This window comes from Rattus rattus, chromosome 9, assembly GCF_011064425.1.
Source record: "Rattus rattus isolate New Zealand chromosome 9, Rrattus_CSIRO_v1, whole genome shotgun sequence".
In the NCBI taxonomy this organism is placed as follows: Eukaryota; Metazoa; Chordata; class Mammalia; order Rodentia; family Muridae; genus Rattus; species Rattus rattus.
The window spans coordinates 90840142-90859058 of NC_046162.1; the positions used below are offsets into that span (position 1 = coordinate 90840142).

Genomic DNA, 18917 nt, shown 5'->3' on the forward strand with positions numbered 1-18917 from the left:
CTTGCACTCACACAGGCATGCACACTCAGACACAGTAACAACAGCCACAGCAGTAGTTAACAATGACAATTCAGGGCCGAGGGCATAGCTTGGTGTTACTGTGCTTGGGCATGCAATGCTAGGTTAAATCCTGAGCATTGAGAGGAGGAGGAGTGTAGCTGGCAGTGAGCATTTGGGGTCCAGGCTCGGAGACACCCACACCACAGTCCAGTTCAGTCCAGTCCTCTGGCTAGCAGCCATGCACATGGAACAGGAAGGAGGCTCAGCCTAGTGGGAACAGCCCAGGAGTCCTCCCTTAGGCCTTCAGTTCCTTCCATCCTCTGGGGGGCGGGGGAGGGGCTGCACCCTGGGACTCCATCCTTCGAGGGACAGGTTTATCCGGTCACGCCAGCAAAATAGATCACTGTGCAAGGGGAGGGGGTCAGAAAGTGGTCCACTTAGACAGAGAACTGTGCCTCAACCCTTTACTGCTTTGCCAGGTGGTTACAGCTCTACAGCTAATAATCACGCACATGACAGGAGTGGGTTTCCAATGTTCTCACCAAATCAAAGTGCTGAGAACTGGAGGAAGTAGGTTAATTAGCTTGATTTGCTCATTCCACAGTTCACGTGTGTACTGAAGCGTCATGCTGTAACCCATCAACATTCCCAACTACAAATCACACACACACACACACACACACACACACACACACACACACACACACACACACACACACGAGAATGTAAAAATACCCCCTACCCGCCCACCCCAGGTTTCTCTCCTAGTCCTCCTGTCCACGTTAGGGAGCTAAGCGAAGGAACGCCCTGTTCGTCTGTGGATCTGTAGCCACCGGTGTGACACAGGGCAGGCACTAGAAAAGGCCTATGGAAAGATAAATGAACATCTCACTCATTCAACACAGCCAGTGCTCAGAGTTAGCAGTCACTCGTACCCTCACTGTGTGCCAGGCACAGTGGTAAGGACCCAGCAGGACCCGGCGAGCAGCCCCGCTGCAGCAGGGGGTGGGGCGGCAGCACAGTGGTTTCTTGGAATCCCATAGTAGGGGAGATGCCTGCCTCTCCCTCCTGAAGGCAGGGCCGTTTGGCCAGAGCTGAGATGCAGGTGGGATAAACAGAACGGCTCCTACTGGGCAGCAAGCCTTGGGAAAGCAGAGGTGCTGAGAAGCCCGAGAAAACATTCTCTGGCCTACTTAACGGAACAGGGTGTGGTTACTGGCAGCCTCTTCTACCCCAAGCCTCAAGTCCTCTGGCCTCTGGGCCTTCCACGAAGGCCTCCTGTCCTCCCAGAACACTTAGGTTGCTGTTGGGCTCCAAAAGGGCTCACAGATCACAACACAATTCTACTCAGTCCTGCTTCCAACCAGGCCACTCCAGTCTCAGAAAGCCAGATAAGACGTCTGCTGTGGAATCTCCCATCCCTGACCTCTGAGAGCCTGAGACCCCAGATCTTGCAGGCAGTAAAAAGGCAGCTTTGGAACCAGCAAGGCCTGTGTTCATGGGTCCTGCACAAGTCACTTCAGGTCTTGGTTCTTCTGGTTGCCAGAGGATGAGTGGAGAAAGACAAAGACGGGGCGGCAAATAGCTCTGTCTTTTCCTTATTTTTCAAAGAAACCAGCGGAGACTGGAAGAACTCTCTTCCTTGCACAAGGGAGTCTGCTGTGGAAAGTACCATGCAAAGGGACAGCGGCATCTGGGACTGAGGGCCGTCCCTCAGTCCCTCAGACACATCCACAGTCCAATGCACTCGGGAGGGTAGTAGGCCTATGCTAGCCTTCCAAAAGGACCCTCAAAGAATCGCCTTGACTGCTACTTTATGAGTCCTTTTTGAAAGATTATTATAAAAGTGTAAGTCAGGCAGTAGTGGTGTATGCTTTTATTCCCAGCAATCAGGAGGCAGAGGCAGGTGGATCTCTCTTAGTTGGAAGCCAGCCTGGTCTGCAGAGTGAGCTGCAGGACAGCCAGGGCTACATCTTGTCTTGAAAACACAAACAGACAAGCAAACGTGCTCAAAATCACTGGGCTGGAGTTAAGAGCATGAACTGCTCTTCCAGAGGACCTGGCTCAGTACTAGAGGCCAGAGAGGAGGCCAGAGCCTCAGGAACTGGCACTACACCTGGCTGTGAGCTGGCCTGCGGATGCTGGGAGCCAAACCCAAGCCTTCTGCAAGAGCAGCCACACTAAGCTGTCCCCTCAGCCACATGAGCCCTACGTGACAGAGACTCGGGCAGACCCATTCCTCCCAATACGCTCCTTTAAGAAGAAGCCAGGCTGCGACTCCTTTCAAGATGACCCCAGACCTTTCCACATGCAACAGCCTGCAGAATCGAGAAATTATAAAAATAGTTCAAGCCACCTAGGACAGCATGTACCGGGATGTTGCTGTCCTTCTAAACACAAGAACCAGACAGTCCTGCTTCATCCCTCTGGTCACCATCTGCCCCTGTTTCAGCCTCAGTTCTCACTCTCCGTGCCCTTCCTGTGACTTTAACTCCACGCAGCCTCTTGGCATCCCATGACAACGCAGTCCCAGTGCGGAGTGCACTTGGCCATAAGCACTGCAACAGTAAAGACTGCGTTAGTGGGTGGGTGAATGGACAGGCAGATGGCTAAGGAAGGGTGGGTGTACTAGATCCTTGTATGTCCACTTGACACAGCCAAAGCCATCTGAGAGGAGAGAACCTCAATTAAGAAAACACCTCCAGAGGGGCTGGAGAGATGGCTCAGCGGTTAAGAGCATTGACTGCTCTTCCAGAGGACCTGGGTTCAATTTCCAACACCCACACTACAGCACACAATTGTTTGTAACTCCAGTTTTGGGAAACTGACACCCTCACACAGAACATACATGCAAGTAAAACACCAATGCACATAAAAATCATAAGTTAAAACAATTAGTTTTGGGCTGGAGAGATGGCTCAGTGGTTAAGAGCACTGACTGCTCTTCCAGAGGTCCTGAGTTCAATTCCCAGCAACCACATGATGGTTCACAACCATCTGGAATGGGATCTGATGCCCTCTTCTGGTGTGTCTGAAGACAGCTACAGTGTACTCACACACATAAAATAAATAAATCTTTAAAAATCTAAAAATAAAAAATTAGTTTTTTTTAAAGTGAAAGAAAATGCCTCCATAAAATCAGGCTATATGCAAACCTGTAGGCAACTGCAGGGCGTTTTCTTAATTAGTGATCGATGTGGGAGGGCCCAGCACATTGTGAGTGGTGGTCCTAGGCTCTATAAGAAAGCAGGCTAAGTAAGCCACTGAGAGCAAGCCAGTAAGCAGCACCCCTCTGTGGCCTCCACACCAGCTTCTGCCTCCAGGTTCCTGCTCTGACTTCCTTCAGTGATGGACAGTGATAAGGAAGTGTAAGCCAAATAAACCCTCTCCTCCCCAAGATGCTTTGGTCATGGCGTTTCATCACAGCAATAGAAACCCTAACTAAACACACAGTGAACGAGGAAGGAGGAAGACATTGCTGACAGGCGACTCCGTAGATGGATGGAGCTGCAAAGTAGAAGCCGGACACAGGAGGTGATGGATGAGTGATGAGCGAATTGTGGCCGGACTGGATCCCCTGGTGAGTGGGTAGACGGGTGAATGGGTAGGCAGCAGGAAGGTTGAGCAGATGGAGTGCCAGGAGACAGCCTTGGGTCACTACATGAAAGAGACGCAGAGTTTTGCCTAGACAGGATGGCCTGGCTTTGGAAGTGGTGAGTGTCCCACTCTCCGTGGGATTATTCTAGAAAGACACAGACACTGAACGGAAGGTCTCATAGAAACACCTCAGCTCCCCTCCCCCACACCACCACCTTCAGGGTTGGGTTTTGTGCATAGGAGCCTTGTCACTGTCTTGTCTGGGTCTGACTTTAGCCTGGGACCCTCCTGGGGACAGTGCTCAGTCCAGGCCACATAGGCTGCCTCTAAAGAACTGTCACTCTTCTCTGAGTTTTGTGCCTTAAGCCATGGGCAGTGAGATGTGGGCTGGACTTAGGACATGAGTCCAAAGGGAAGAAGAAACCTTCTCATTGCAATAACTGGAGGCCTGGTGTACACGTTTTGGGGATTTGATTTCTTTTGCTACCTTGTCCCTGAGGACACAGAGGCTGTAAGTAATGGATTTTAGCAGAGTCCCTAAGGGTGTCCACTTGTAAGCTGACAGACACTCACACTCCGTCCCCTTCTCTCTCTTTCTCCTTTCTTTCCTCTCCCCCCTCATTGCCCTCCCCACCTTTTGCTCCTTCCTCCCTCTCTCCTTCTTCCCTTCCTTCCTCCTTCCCTTCCTCCTTCCCTCCCTCTCCCTGTCTCTGTCTCTTTGTCTCTTTCTTCCCTATCCCTCCCCAACAGAGCCTCTCCACACAGCCCTGGCTCTTCTGGAACTCACTAGGTAAATCAAGCTGGTCTTGAACTCACAGGAATCCACCTGCCTCTGCCTGCCAAGTGCTAGGATTAAAGGAAGGCACTACTATGCCAGGCTGTCGGTCTCTCTTCTAGCCATGGCTCCAAACCACTCAGGAGAGCTTAAGCTCACAGCTCCACAGCTTCTCAGCCCTGGCACCTAGCAGGGACACAAGAGACCAACCGAGGGAAAAGGCTTCACTTGAGAAACATGTTAGGAGTAATGGAACGGGAGCCATCCTTCACAATTACTCTGTAGAGCTGGGCTCAGCCATGTGCTTGTCATCCCAGTGCTCAGTGTGTGTAAGCAGGAGAATCACGAGTTCAAGGTCACACTTGCCTACACCGTGAGTTGGAGGTTAGCCTAGGTCAAATGAAACCACATGAAAAACAGAACAAAACATACCAACCAGAAAAACCAAAAGCAAAGTGACCACTCTATGACTATGAGGTGTTACATACCCGATGGGCTGGGAGTGGGAAGGCACACAGCACGTTTTCGGGCCACTTTGCTCTGCACCCTGCCTGGGCTCTGCTCTGCTCAGTTCTCAAGCCCAGACAGCTGTCAGAGTTCCAGGTTTCCTTCTCTACTCAACCTGATGGGACTGCTAGGGGTAGGAAGAAAGGAGCCCTCGACATGCAGCCCAGCACCCAGCTGTACCCCTCCTACCACACCCCATCTAAGGCCTGGGGAGCATCGGGCTCCTGCTGAGTGGGTTTCTGCATGGGTGTCAGGGGCACTGGGTCCACCAGGAACAGGCTTAATTCTGCACTTCCTTCCCAGATAACATGCTCAGCACGGCTCTTCCCTGAGCACTGGAGCTCTGACCCAAGGAAGGAGGGACAGCTGGGTGACCCAGAGAGGGGCTGCCTGCTGTTTCTCTCAGGACTGTGGAGTGATAACTGCACCATAGTTGTGGGCTAGGGAGAAGCACTCTTGTCCCATCACATCGAAGGCCAGTGTTGACCCTGGTGGCATTCTGGGGTGGCGTTTGTCAGCTTTCTTCACTGTCAGGTTACCCTTTCCCCTCTTCCATGGGACTCCAAGGAAGTCATAAAGTAACTCATTCTTAAGGGGTGGGGAGATAGGCTTCCCCTCTGCAGAGTTATCTCATACAAATTACATATTTATTTATCTTAAATATGGACCGTTTCATGAATTTGCATATCATCCTCATACAGGGGCTGTGTGAGTCTCTGGTGACAATTTTAGTATACCCGCTGCCAAGGCTAGCACTGCTTTTATTATTTATTTTGAGTCAGGGTCTTGTGTATCCTAAGCTGGCCTCAAACTCCCTTTGTAACTAAGGATGGCTTTGAATTTCTTTTCTTTGTGATGCATGTGGGGACACACGGTGTCACCATGCATGTGTGGAGTTCAGAGGGCAGCTTCCAGGAGTAGGGTCTCTGGGGACTGAGCTCAGGTTACCAGGCTCTTGTGGCAAGCCTGTCTCTGCTGGGCCATCTTCCAGACACCAACCTTGAACTTCTGTCTCTGCCTCTACAGGTATGTGATGCTGTGTCTGCCTCTAAAAATTTTTTTATTAGCCTGTATTAATATGCATAATGATGGGATTCGTTATGACATTTTTGTGCATGTATGGAATGTATGCTGATCACTTTCAACCTTCACTAACCTCTCCCGCCCTCCTCCCACTAACGTTCCTCTTCCCAGTCAAACACCTTTCTCCCCTTTTGTGCTCTCCCCCCCTTCCCCTTCGCCTGATGACTCCATGAACTCCATTAGGGATGCTTACAGGAACATGGATGAGAGGTTTTATTTACAGAAGCATGGCCACCTTACCACCAATGACATCATTAAAGAAAATGGCTCTTCCTCCCCCCACAGCAACCATTAACTGCCCATGGGCCCTTAGAGAGGGGCCAGTCCTCATGAGCCCCTCCCCCATGGCTACTATTAGTTGCCTATAAATGTTCATGGAGTACTAGGGTCTTGTGAGTCCCTCCCCACGCCATGACAGGATCTTGGCGGGCTCAATCGTATATAGCCATACACATTTTTCAATGTATTTTTGGGAATCAAATCCAGTGTTTGTATGGACTAGGGAAGCACTAGCATACACTACAGGAGCCCTGGGTTCCTCCTGGGTGGGGATGTTTGCATTACTAATTCATCCACTCCTTAGACTCTCAAGGGTATTTCGGTCTCTAAGACCTACTGCGTATGACCGGGGCTCCATGGTACGCCAGGGCATTTGATACAATGTAGACACTGAATCTCATGTCTAACAATCATCGTCTGGAGCACCAGTGGGTGGGGGAACCAATGTCACAGGCAGATGTGTAAACAAACAACAGAACAGTGCGAGCCCCACGGCACTAGCGAAAGGAGCCCCGTCTCGGAGGGAGGAACAGCGCTCCGGTGCATTTGCGAATTGTTTCCTCAGCCCCTCTGAGCCTCAGGCCCTGTCCGTGGTCCTGCCCTGGATCCTCTTCCCTCAGCCCCAGGATTCCCGCACAGACAGCACCAGCTGCTGCAGACAGCACGGTGGGTCAGAATGGAGGGTTTCACGGGAAACAAGATGAAGCTGAGTAGGGACAAGGGACAAGCCACAGGCCCAGACTTAAGAAACAAATGAGGGACAACAGGCCTGACCTCAGTAACAAGTCAGGACACTGGAGGGGACTGTGCCGAGGTCACATGGAACAGGTGTGCCACACAGTCCTAGAGAGAGAGTGAGATCAAGCTTAAAACAAACCAAAAAGACATCAGAAGTGGACATTTTGGGGCCAAATAGAGAAATGTGGAACAGGTCTGCATCATTAATTTGAGGATAGCTTATATAAGGTCAAACATGAGGACCATTTCTGTGTGTTGGTGGGACGCTAGGCTAGAATACATGGTGCAATATGACCTCATGTAGGCTACATATAAGCACAGGAGCATCTTGTGAAGAAGGTGACCAGAGTGTCACCTCCCTGGGGGACAGAAATATAACAGATCTATTTTTGACGGTCCACATTTGCAACCTGCTGTAGTTCACAGAGACTCCTGCTCTGACACAAGAGTAATTTAGTAAGTACAGGAATCACTGGCCAGCCCCAGGGTGGAAGATCTCTGCCTAGGCTGAAGTTTTCCAAACAGATCTCCAGAGGTTTGAGTAGCCAGAAACTTGGTAGGAGTAGAGAGTGTGGGACCACTGAAAAGGTAGCCCCCGCCCCATGTGTGGTTATTGATCAGGTCCAGCCCCACTAATGCTAAGAAAACAGTCTGATGATTCACCAGTAGCCTCTGTAGGAATCCAGCTCTGGGTAGACGGCTTGGAAATGGCTTGGAGCTCCAGACAGGGGTGAAAGGGTGGGAAGGGACAAGGGCAGGGGAGGGATGTTTTCAGATATTTAAAGACTACAGCGCAGAAGGGAAACCCAGGTAGGTCCCTGTGCAGAACCACGATGACTCAGTGACAAGTTGGTTTGTTTCTGGAGTGTAGAGGGAAGAGGACCTAACGGTGGGAAGTGTTTGTCCACCCTAGGATACCATCATAGGGCTCTGGCCTCCTGCCAGAGGTTCCAGTGAGGCCATTCCCATGCCTCACTGAGATTGTCTAATTCGGGATTCCAGGTTTTAGCCCAAAGCAAGGAGGAGTCTCTACATCAGCAGCCTGCAGCCTGTGCTAGGGGCTGCTCAACCTGCTCAGGTAGGAGATATCGGCCGAGAAGAGGGATGCTGGCATCCTCTAGAAGAAAGGCTGAGGTAGCAGCAGGAGATGCTCCTGAGCAAACCATGGAAGAAATAAAGAACAGGCTTTAAGGAGAACTGCAGGAGCAAGCTGCCTGGGGTCGGGCACCAGAGTCCTCACACCTGACACCTGCCTCCCTCCTCCACCTCCTGCGCTCGCTCGGGGACTCAGGTTCTGGCGAGTGCCCAGCCACCTAGAAAGGGGCTGTTATTACCTCCCACTTGTCAGGGGACAAGAGGGCACCAGTTCAACTAGTCATGGCTCCTGTTCTAATTTGCCCTCCTGACCCGTCCTGGAAACAGAATGCCATCCAGTACACCAGTTGAGACCAAGGCCGAGGGCTCCCCCACATAGGGCCTAGGATCTCAGCTGACCTTAGCAACCCAAAGCTGAGCCAGGGCTTCTGAATCCTGAGATGCTGAATACTGCAGGGTTGCCTTAACTCTATGTTCTGTCCTTCCCTCAGACACAGATACTAGCCCCTGTGAGGATGGCAAGAGGACACTAGCCCAATGCACATCACACACTGGCGGTTTCAGATCCTGCCGGTTCAGATTGGTTGACAGTCCCCACAATTCAGCTCTCTGCCACCCATGCGGCCCAACACCAACACCAGAGGCTCAGCTAACCACTCCCGGCTTGGTCCTGCTTGGCCCTCTGCAGCCAGCACAGTCTGCTGCTAGCTAGGCCTGCCCATCTAGCTTGAGTGGGAGGTCACCAGGAAGGAACTGGACCAGAATCCAGGGTGGCCCGGAGCAGACATCCCCTCTTTTCTAGGTTGGGTAGGTGCAGCTAAGGACCTGAGACTGCAGAACATCCCTGCTTATCCCTGTTACCCGTAGGCCCGGCGCGGTACATACATACATACATACCCCTGTGATTTCGTTGTGTGTGGGAGGGGGTGTTCAGAGGCTGGATTTTAAGAGCACCCATTCCCCTCCCCAAACATCAAAGGGGATTGGAGGCGGACCAGAGGGAACGGCAGGTGGGCAGGCCGGCCACCGCGGGCGTGCCATGTGACACACAGAGGCCCGGAATGTGATTGCGCGGGGTCCCTGCGGTTTCCCCGGCCTGGGGACGCACCCGAGCTCCTTACCTCCTCGCCTTGCCCGAAGCGCAGGCCGAGCGCCGCGACGCGCTCCACGCGTAGAAAGCCGTCGGGGTCGCGGCCGCACACCTCGAACACTTCGCGCAGGCGGCGCACGGAGCGCAGCAGAGCCGCGGGGCGCCCGCCCAGCCCGCGCCGCCCGCCATCCGCGCCGCCCGCAGCTAGCCCGAGACCCGCGCCGCCGCCATCGCGCTCGAGTCTGCGGCGCGCAGCCTCCCGCCCCCGCGGCGGCCGCTCGTGTCAGCCGCTGGTGTCTGCCGCGCGCCGCGGGCCGCGTGGGGGCAGGGGCGGGGCAGGGGCGGGGCTGCAGACAAAGGACCCGAGCCGCCCCAGGCCCCGCCCCTCCTAGACGTGAGCTGGGGTCTGGGCGGTGCAGGTGTTTCCTACCTAGTATTTGATTGCTGCATTCGCTTCCCAGGAAGCTGAGACCCCTGAGAAGCCGCGCGGCTGGTTAAAGAAAAGGGATGGGCGCAGTGAGGAGGTTCAGGGAACCCTGGAAGGGTGGCAGGTGGAGGGGATTAGAAGTGATGGTGGGAGGAACAGAGAGTCTTCGATTAGGCTTAGTGTCAATGGGGCCCAGGAACACCAGTGGCTTGGGAACCCGGAGCTCCTGTCCTCTCCTGTTTTGCTGGCAGCCCCTCAGAGCTCAGGACTCCATCCTGGATGTGGACGACCGACCCAACCTGTATCTTGCCTCCTCCTAAGTGAAGCTCGTCTGAGTTTCATCCAACCCTGCAGAGCCCAAGCCTAGTGTCCTGTCTACCTGTCAACCTTTTCAGCACAACAGGTCCCCAGGAGTGGTTGAGCCCAACTCAAGTACAGGTCTTGCCTGAGCCCACCCTCAGATTTGCGCAGGTTTCTTCCTCATCGTTCTGCCTCACCTAAGTTCTGAGCCCTTCTGCCAAATCTCCATGTATTTCTGAAACTCTGCTCGGGTGTGCATGGTGGGAAACTCTAAGGGTTATGATATGTCTTAGTCTCCTCGTGTCCCTGGTCTCTGGTCGAGTGTGAGCCCAGAGAAGATGGGCAGCCCCCTTCCTTACAGGAGACCAGAGCAATTCAGTGGCATGGATAAGGAATGCAGGGGACTTGAAGCACAGGGCTTCCCCTCTCTGAGCCTCGATTTCCATTCTGGTCTTCAGGATGGGTCTTAAATATGGATGCTTAGTCTCCCCTGTAGTCCTGACTCCAGGGGTGAACCAGGCTGTCCCTCATTTGATGCTCTACTCTTCCAGAGGTCAGATCTCCCTAGCAAGAAAACCTTGTGGGTTTAAGAATCAGAGACTAATGTGTTCATGGAGTCAGCCACTGGAGAGGGGAGATGTACTGTTCTGGAAAGTGGTTTTCCCCTCTCCCGGTAGCTGAATGCTTCTCTGTGAGATACTAACGAGAGAGAGAGAGAGAGAGAGAGAGAGAGAGAGAGAGAGAGAGAGAGAGAGAGAGAGAGAGATGATTGATAAACGAAAGGCAGGTAGCAACACAACCTGGAAAGCAAGAGACCTCACTCTCCTAATTGCCTGTACATGGGGGCTCTGATCAATCCCAGGGGAGTAAAGCCCAAGACCACATTCCAAGTTCTCCAAATGCAGGTTGGAAGCAAATTCCAAAGCCATCCCTTATCAGATTTCTGGGACAGTTCTGAGCTCAGTCTTTCTGCCATTTCTCCAGAGCAGAGATTACAAGCCTTGCTGTCAGGAGGGCCTCCTTCCTCTCCTTAACAATTGGAAACACTGTAGGCCCCTCCTGCCTCCAAGCCTGGGGTGACTCGCTCTTGTCTCTGCCTCTTCCACCTCCTGTGGCCAATTGGCTAGCTTCCAAATTCCACGAGAGGGCTTCATGACCATGGGTAAAACCAACAAGAGCCCTCCAGCCATAGCCCAGGAGGCCAGTGACCACCAAAAGCTGAAGGGGTTGGTGAGAGACTCTCCAGGGACCCTTTGCAGGAGCACAATCCTGCCAGCACGTGCACTTGACCTCCTGACTTCCCGAGCCGGGAGAGAGCACATTTGTGCTGTTTAAGCCACCAAGCTTTGGGTAGTTTGTGGTAGCCCAACGGTGTGCGGTGTGAGTTGTTGATCCTGGGTCAGATCAACAGCTGAACTGGGCAAAGGTCTGGCGCTCTGTCAGCTGCATGATGCCCGGCGTCAGTCTTCCTGTCTGAAAGCAGGGCTCGTAGTCTCCTCTTTGCAGAGATCTGGTAGGTGTTTGATGAGAGCTCGTGGGCAATGTGCCTTGCCCGGTGTCTGGCACGTAGTGGCTTATTGATGAATCAGTATAGACTCAGAGAAAGTCTACAGGGAATGTGTTGCTGAGGTGGGATCTCATGGAGCCCAGGTTGGACTCTGACTTGCTATGTAGCCAATTATCTTTTTTTAAATTAAAGATTTATTTAGTTTATGTATATGAGTACACTGTCACTGTCCTCAGACACACCAGAAGAGGAAACCAGATCCCATTGCAGATGGCTGTGAGCCACCATGTGGTTGCTGGGAATTGAACTCAGGACCTCTGGAAGAGCAGTCAGTGCTCTTAACCGCTGAGCCATCTCTCCAGCCATGATCAGGAATCTTCTGATTCTCCTGCCTCCACCTCCCAAATGCTAGGATTACAGGCCTGAGCCACCCCGCATGGTTTATTCAGCATTGCTGATGCTACCCAGGGCCACAGGTATTTTCCCCACCAACTGAGCTTCATCCCCAGCCCCAAAGGGCTGTATTCCTTCTTCTCTAGTCTATCCGAGGCCCTCACCATCCAGGCTGCCCAGAAATGGGGCAGAACTCGCAGGTTCGTCCTGATCACCCCGCTGATGCTATTTCTCAAGCCGTGAATAATTATCACTTTGGAGAGGAGAAGGTGGTAAGTTACTCTCTTCCTTCCCCTGTCTCAGAATTCGCCTCAGCAGCAGAGTGTGGAGCCCTCACACATCTCCCATCATGCAGCACACCCCGGGGTGATGGGGCCCTGGCTGGCCTGGGCTACACTGGGGTGGTCCAGTGTCTTGAGATTTCATCCTTCCTCGTCTACAGGAGCGTCTGTCCACCCGAGCCTCTCCAGCTCTCAGAAGCAGGATACTGATGGCTGATGTTCCTGCCAGGATTTTTTTTTAAAATTACTTTTAATTTTTCAACTTCACTTTAAAAAAGATTTATTTATTTTATATATGTGAGTACACTGTCACTGTCTTCACACACACCAGAAGAGGGAATCAGATCCCATTACAGATGGTTGTGAGCCACCATGTGGTTGCTGGGATTTGAACTCAGGACCCTTGGAAGAGCAGTCAGTCCTCTTAACTGCTGAACCATCTCTCCAGCTCCCCTTTCAATGTGTTTTATGTGTGTGTGTGTTGGGGGGTGTTTTACCCGAATGTATGTTTCTGCATGACGCACAGACAGTATTCTAGGAGGCTACAAGAGAGCATCAGGTCTCGTGGGACAGGAGTTACAAGTGGTTGTAGGCTGTCATGTGGGTGCTGTGAATCAAACCTTGGTCCTTTGAAAGATCAGCCAGTGTTGTTTACCACTGAGCCATCTCTCCAGCCACCGCCACCACTGCCACCGCCACCACCATCACCAATCATCAATTCAAGATGGGTTCTCACTTTGTAGCCCTGGCAGGCCTGAAACTGCATCAGCTTCTGGAGTGCTGGGATTACAGGCATGCGCGGCCATACCCATCCCTTACAAGATCCTAAGAGAAAATGGCAAAACCTTCCAAAGTCTGTTCCACTGGACTCTACATGCTGCTGTCTGCTGCAAAAGGGCCCCTGAAAGTGACTTGTGGGCAGGGCACTAGCATTTACTTCTAAAGTCTTCAGGGTTTCCCAAGCAGCTATTGCCTCCTGCCCACCCTCATAGCCCCCACCCCTACTTCCACTCCCCCTATCCCCACCCTGCATACCCACCTCACAACTTTCACCCGCACGCATCCCCACCCCACAGCCCTGGAGGCCAGGCTGCGTAGGTCTGCGTTCTCTGCATTTCCTCCTCTGTCGTTCCTCCTGCCTTACAGAAAACCCCCAACCCCTCAGCCTGGGCTGAAGCCACCAGCCCCCTTTTGGTGCAGCGTCCCTGGTGTGATCCCGTCCACCACACACAGGCTTTTCTTTGTTGAGCAATCACTGTATACCAGGCATCACTTACTGTATACCAGGCATCAGCTGATGCAGACTCTGCCCTCTGGAGCTCATTGGTAGACACTCACAGCTGGCACAGGCTGGTCCTCTCCATGGATGGTCCTCGCTTCCCCATCCCTGGGTCGGATCATCCAAGAAGCCCTCCCGAGGCAGCTGTGTTCCCTCCTCTGCTGGCTCAGTGGTCAGGCCCTGCCCATCCATTCCCCTTGCTCTGGCCAGGACACCAGCTCCCTTTTCAGGGCTGAAGGGATTGTTCCACATTCAGAAAAAGACAACAGTTTCAGGAAAAAGAGCCAAGGCCACAGTGCCCTCAGAGAGGGAGGGAGAACAGGTAGATGAAAGCCCAAAGAACCAAGGACGGTGCCTGGGTCAGAAGTGTACACCCAGCCCTGTGAACTTGTGTGCACATGTATCTTCCCGGAGAGCCTGGGAGCTGAGAGCACAAGTCCTGAGAGGGCGGGGAGGGCTGTAGTGAGGGCTGTTTTCCTTGGCCTGGATTGTCAGGCTTTCCCTTTTTTTTTTTTTTTCAGAGCTGAGGACCGAACCCAGGGCCTTGCGCTTGCTAGGCAAGCGCTCTACCACTGAGCTAAATCCTCAACCCCCAGGCTTTCCCTTTCTATGTTAATCCTGCAAATATTCCCCCAAGGAAGGAGGAAGAAACCCATCCCCCTCCCCCGGAATCTAAATTAGCTAAAAACCCACTGTGATCATGCATGTGTGTGTGCGTGTATGTGCGTGCGCGCGCGCGTGTGTGTGTGTGTGTGTGTATACACATGCACAAGTGATACACATGCACAAGTGCATGTGTGCTCCCAGGTGAGCGTGTGCACATACATGTGTGTGGTGCATGTACGTGTCATTTATTCCTAAGGAGCTTGGCTCCACCTTGCCTTCTGGTTAGATTTAACTTTACTTACATGTATATGTGTATGCCTGGGCAAGACTGCCACATGCCTATGGATGCCTGAGGAGGTCAAAAGAGTATGTCAGATCACCTAGACACAGAGTTATTGTGAGATGCCAATGTGGATGCAAGGAACTGAGTTCGGGTTCCTGGCAGAGCAAGTGTCCGGCCATCAATCAAGTTGCCTTGTCATTGCAGCCCTTCCTGGAGAAGGTGTCTCCTGGGCCCCAGGACTTGCAAGAGATACTAGAGTCTTGGCCAGTGAGCTCCAGGAATACCCCCTTCCCTCTCTGCCTCCCCAGCTCAGGGATTCCAAGTGTGCACCAACAAGCTCAATAAAAATCGAACATCGGGACCATCTGTCATTAGAGTCAACACCGTTATCGGGACTATGACCTACAGTATGATTAAGAACAGTCTAATTATTTAAAAAATTTTATTAAAGAAATTGAAAGTTAGCATATAAAGTAATGTTTCATTTTTTATACACATGTCAGTGACTTTAATTTTTAAAGAAGTAACAGTGTCTGTAAAAACATAGGCAAATACTTATAAGCAACAAAACTTACCTGTCGTTATTACTGTTGGCTGCATTCCCTTTTTATCCTCTTCTTCATTGAAATAGTTGGGGATCGACCCCATGCAGTTTAAACACTCCTGACTCTTTTAGAAGTGTTCCTTCTCAACTTAAATGTCACTGTCACCCTCTCCTTTTGCGGTCCCAGGAGTTAAATCCAGAGCTTCAGGCCTGTAAGAAAATGCTCTCCCACTGAGCTGCACCCTCAGGCTGTATCCATTTCCAAAAACTGCGTACCAGGAACTGTTAGATCAGCAGTTCTCAATCTGTGGGCTGGAACCCCCTGGGGCAGGTTGAATGACCTTTTCCCAGGGGTCACCCAGGACCATAGGAAAACACAGATATTTACATTACGATTCATAACAGTAGCAAAGTTATGGTTATGAAGCAGCAATGAAAATAATTTTATGGTCAGGGGTCAGCACCACAGGAGGAACTGTATTAAAGAGTGGCAGCATCAGGAAGGCTGAGAGCCACTGTGTTAGATGAATATAGAAAGTCTACTGTTTCGTTTCGGTTGTCTTTAGGTGTTCTAACATTAATCAATGTCACAGTCTCCTCATTACTTACTTCTCTGGGTCCCTAGAGTGGTTCTAAGGCAGTGGTAGACATCTTTAAGGCTGTGGTTACCCCACGGTCCGTGTGAGCATCCAAGCCGATGCTTGCATTCACACTTGTAGTCTCAGCTCAGGAATTCAAGGCCAGCTTGGACAGTGTAGTCAGCAAGACCTCATCGCAAGAAAATGAAAAACGTATCCCGCCGTTTCAGCTTGTCCTATGTCTCAGTCAGGGTCACTGACGCTGCTGTGACAAACACCACGACCAGAAGCAAGTAGGGGACGAAAGGGTTTATTCGGCGTACACTTCCACATTATCGTCCATCATTGGAGGAAGTCAGGACAGGAACTCAAGCAGGACAGGAACCTGGAGACAGGAGCTGATGCAGAAGCCATGGAAGAGTGTTGCCTACTGGCTTGTTCCCCAGGGCTGGCCCAGGACCACCAGCCCAGGGATGGCACCACCCAGATCTTATGGAGGGATTTTCTCAGTTGAGGTTCCTTCCTTTCAATTAACTTTAGCTTGTGTCAAGTTGGCGTAAAAGCAGGCAGCATCCACTTCCTGTCTGCTCGCAGGCCTGTGGACTCCACCATACAGTACTTGTGTAGCACTTGTGGATTACTCTTTCATAGCCTTTGCCCATTTTGTTCTACCTGTGTCTTTTCTGGAAGTTGACTTTTCTGAGCTATTTATTGAGACTGATAAGGAGCCTTGGTGAGCCTTTTAATTTTGTGTGGGATTTCGTTTTGGGGGCCTGAGGACATGGTAGGCTGTGAGACAGTCAAGGCAGGTATGATGTCTTTCACTGAGAAGATACAAGGCTCTCTGCGGAGCGACTGCTGATGTTCATGCCAGTATTCCTGGTGCCCTTCACCACAGACAGAGGGCAGTTCCTTCTGACCTGTGTGACTTGGTGAGGCACACGGAAGTACGGGAAACTGCGAGCAGAAGTAACCGTATGTGCAGCGTTCTGTGTGGTCTGGTACCTATGAATCACACCTAACCATTCACACTTCATCAAAATGGAAACTGTGCCTCCCCCATCTCCCTCCTCCCTTGTGGTGCATGAGCTTCAATGTACAAGCGGCTGTGTATTTGCATGTGCATGCGTGTGCATGCCCAGGCCAGGGAAAGGACATCCACGGAAGACATCGCATGTCTTTCCCTGTCAAGCTTCACCCTAGCAGACAGGGACTCTCGTGGAACCGGAAATGAGCATATTCTCCTAGGCTGGCCTCGGGGACGCCCCTGGGATCTCTAATGCAGGGGTTACAGGCACGTGCGACCGTGCTCAGTTTTCTAAGTGTGGATCGGGGATTCAAACTCAGATCCTCACGTTTGAAGAGAGGAAGCCCTGTGACCCATTGCGTCACCTCCCCAGCACACAAACTGCAGTTAGAGGGAGTGGTCCATACCTTTAATCCCAGGACTCTGATGGAAGCAGAGGCAAGTGGATGTCTGTGAGTTTGAGGCCAGCCTGGTCTACATAGTAAGTTCCAGGACAGTCAGGATGACACAGAGAAACCCTGGTTTTTGTTTGCTTGTTTGTTGTTTCTTTTTTTAAAATGTACTTCTAATCCTGATAGTCACAGTGTACATGTTCAACACCCAGAGCAGTCCCAGTTTTTCAGAGTGGAGGGGACAGTGCAGCGCCAGCCTTTGTGCTGGCTGATCTTGCGCCTCCACAAAACTGGCTGAGCAGAGCCCCCTGCTGGTTGGTGCTGTACATAGCAGGGTAGAAAATAAACTGTAGGAACTATAGTATAAACTAGACCTGCTCTAATCCAATTACAACAATAAGCTTTGTTTGGGCTTTTTTCAGTGCTAGGGATTGAACCCAGGACCTTGCACATGTTTGCTGAGTGTTCTGCCACCGAGCACATTCCCAGCCACTACCATTTTAAAATTCCCTAGTGTATACTCTACAAAATTATGTCTCGTTATGTCTTTTTTTTTTTTTTTGACCATATTCACTCACATTAACCTTCCTGGTCTTGCTCCTACTCTACAAGTTTTAACTTAAAAATTTTTTTAATGTGCATTGGTGTTTTGCCTGCATATCTGTCTGTATGAGGGTGTTGGTTGGATCTGGAGTTTGGCAGTTGTGAGCTGCCATGTGGGTGCTGGGAATTGAACCCAGGTCACCACTGAGGGTCCCCCAGTCCCCAGTTTTAAATACGTTTAAATGTGTCTTACTCCTAGAGAGTGTTCCCAAGTAAACTATCGTAGTGCCTTCCTCTCCATCATGTTTCCTTGCTTATTCCTAAGCGGCTCTTCTTGTGGTATGGGGCTGGGAGTATTTAGGGATGGGGAGCCAACTCTGTTTGCAGAGATGTGATGGAGAACTCTTGAGGACCCACGCTTTTTTTTTTTTTTTTGGTTCTTTTTTTTTTCGGAGCTGGGGGCCGAACCCAGGGCCTTTCCCTTCCTAGGCAAGCGCCCTACCACTGGGCTAAATCCCCAACCCCGGACCCACGCTTTTTTTTTTTTTTTTTTTTTTTTTTTTTCTTTTTTCGAGCTGGGGACCGAACCCAGGGCCTTGCGCTTGTTAGGCAAGCGCTCTACCACTGAGCTAAATCCCCAACCCCGACCCACGCTTTTTATGATGGAATCTTTACAGTTTTCTTTTTTCCCCGAGACAAAGTCTGACTCTACTCCAGACTGACGTCCAACTCACAGCCATCCTGCTGGGTGACAAATGTGTCACCAGGCTTTGACCGATGCCTCTTCCCACTCAGCTCAGTGGTCACTGTGCTTGTTCAGCTCCTTTCCCACTGGCTGTCCACTCCCAGGGGGTGACCATGGACATACTGAGCAGTAACAACAGGACAAAACCAAGGCAAGTGCTGTGCTCGCTAATGCAGGAAGGCTACTCTGCTGGTCCTTCCTCCTTCTCTGCTGTTTGTGGTGAAATGAACTTTCTTTTTGTACCTGGATGGTTGTGCAAGCTGATGAAGTCGTTTGGAAATGATTGTGAAATGTCTGCACTAGAGCATGGCTTTTCTTGATTTTCTTTTTGCACCAGTAAAAAGACTGAGGACTCTGAACATGTAGTTGCACCCCTAGCCCCAGGACTAGAGTTTTGCAATGGATCTTTTATCTCTATTTTGTTTGGGATTTTGCACTGGGGCAGCTATTGTATAAGGACTTCTTCACTATTTTTCTGCCTATGTAGTTCCCCAGCAACACAGAACTAGTGCTATTTCTTAAGTATTACTGAGCATTTGTGACCAAAGCTTCCCCTTGTCTGAGTCTCTAGTCTAACCAGGGAGCCAGAATAATAGACCTGCTTTCACCATGGCTCGCAGTCGTGGCCGTGACAGCAGCAGGGACCAGAGCACTTCCAAGAGATGCCAAGGCTCCAGTCTATGCTGGAAAATTGGGTGCCTGGAGCCAATGAATGACTGACAGCTATAAACTCAAAGGTTTTTGTGTTTTGGTGATGATTCTTAGAAAAAGATTTATTTTATATGCATGGGTGTTTTGTCTGCACACACCTTAAGTGCACCATGTGTATGCAGTGTCCAGGAAAGGCA

At 51.2% G+C, this 18917-nt stretch overlaps 1 protein-coding gene across 1 annotated transcript in view; it reads right to left on the reverse strand.

Annotated features, from left to right (window-relative positions):
* Rab11fip4 (RAB11 family interacting protein 4) overlaps positions 1–9353 on the reverse strand; it is a 105284-nt gene extending 95931 nt beyond the window's left edge. Inside the window, 2 exon segments of the mRNA XM_032911802.1 lie at positions 9196–9326; positions 9329–9353. Of these exon segments, the coding sequence (XP_032767693.1) occupies positions 9196–9326; positions 9329–9353 (156 nt within the window).
* Between the last annotated feature and the right edge of the window lie 9564 nt (positions 9354–18917).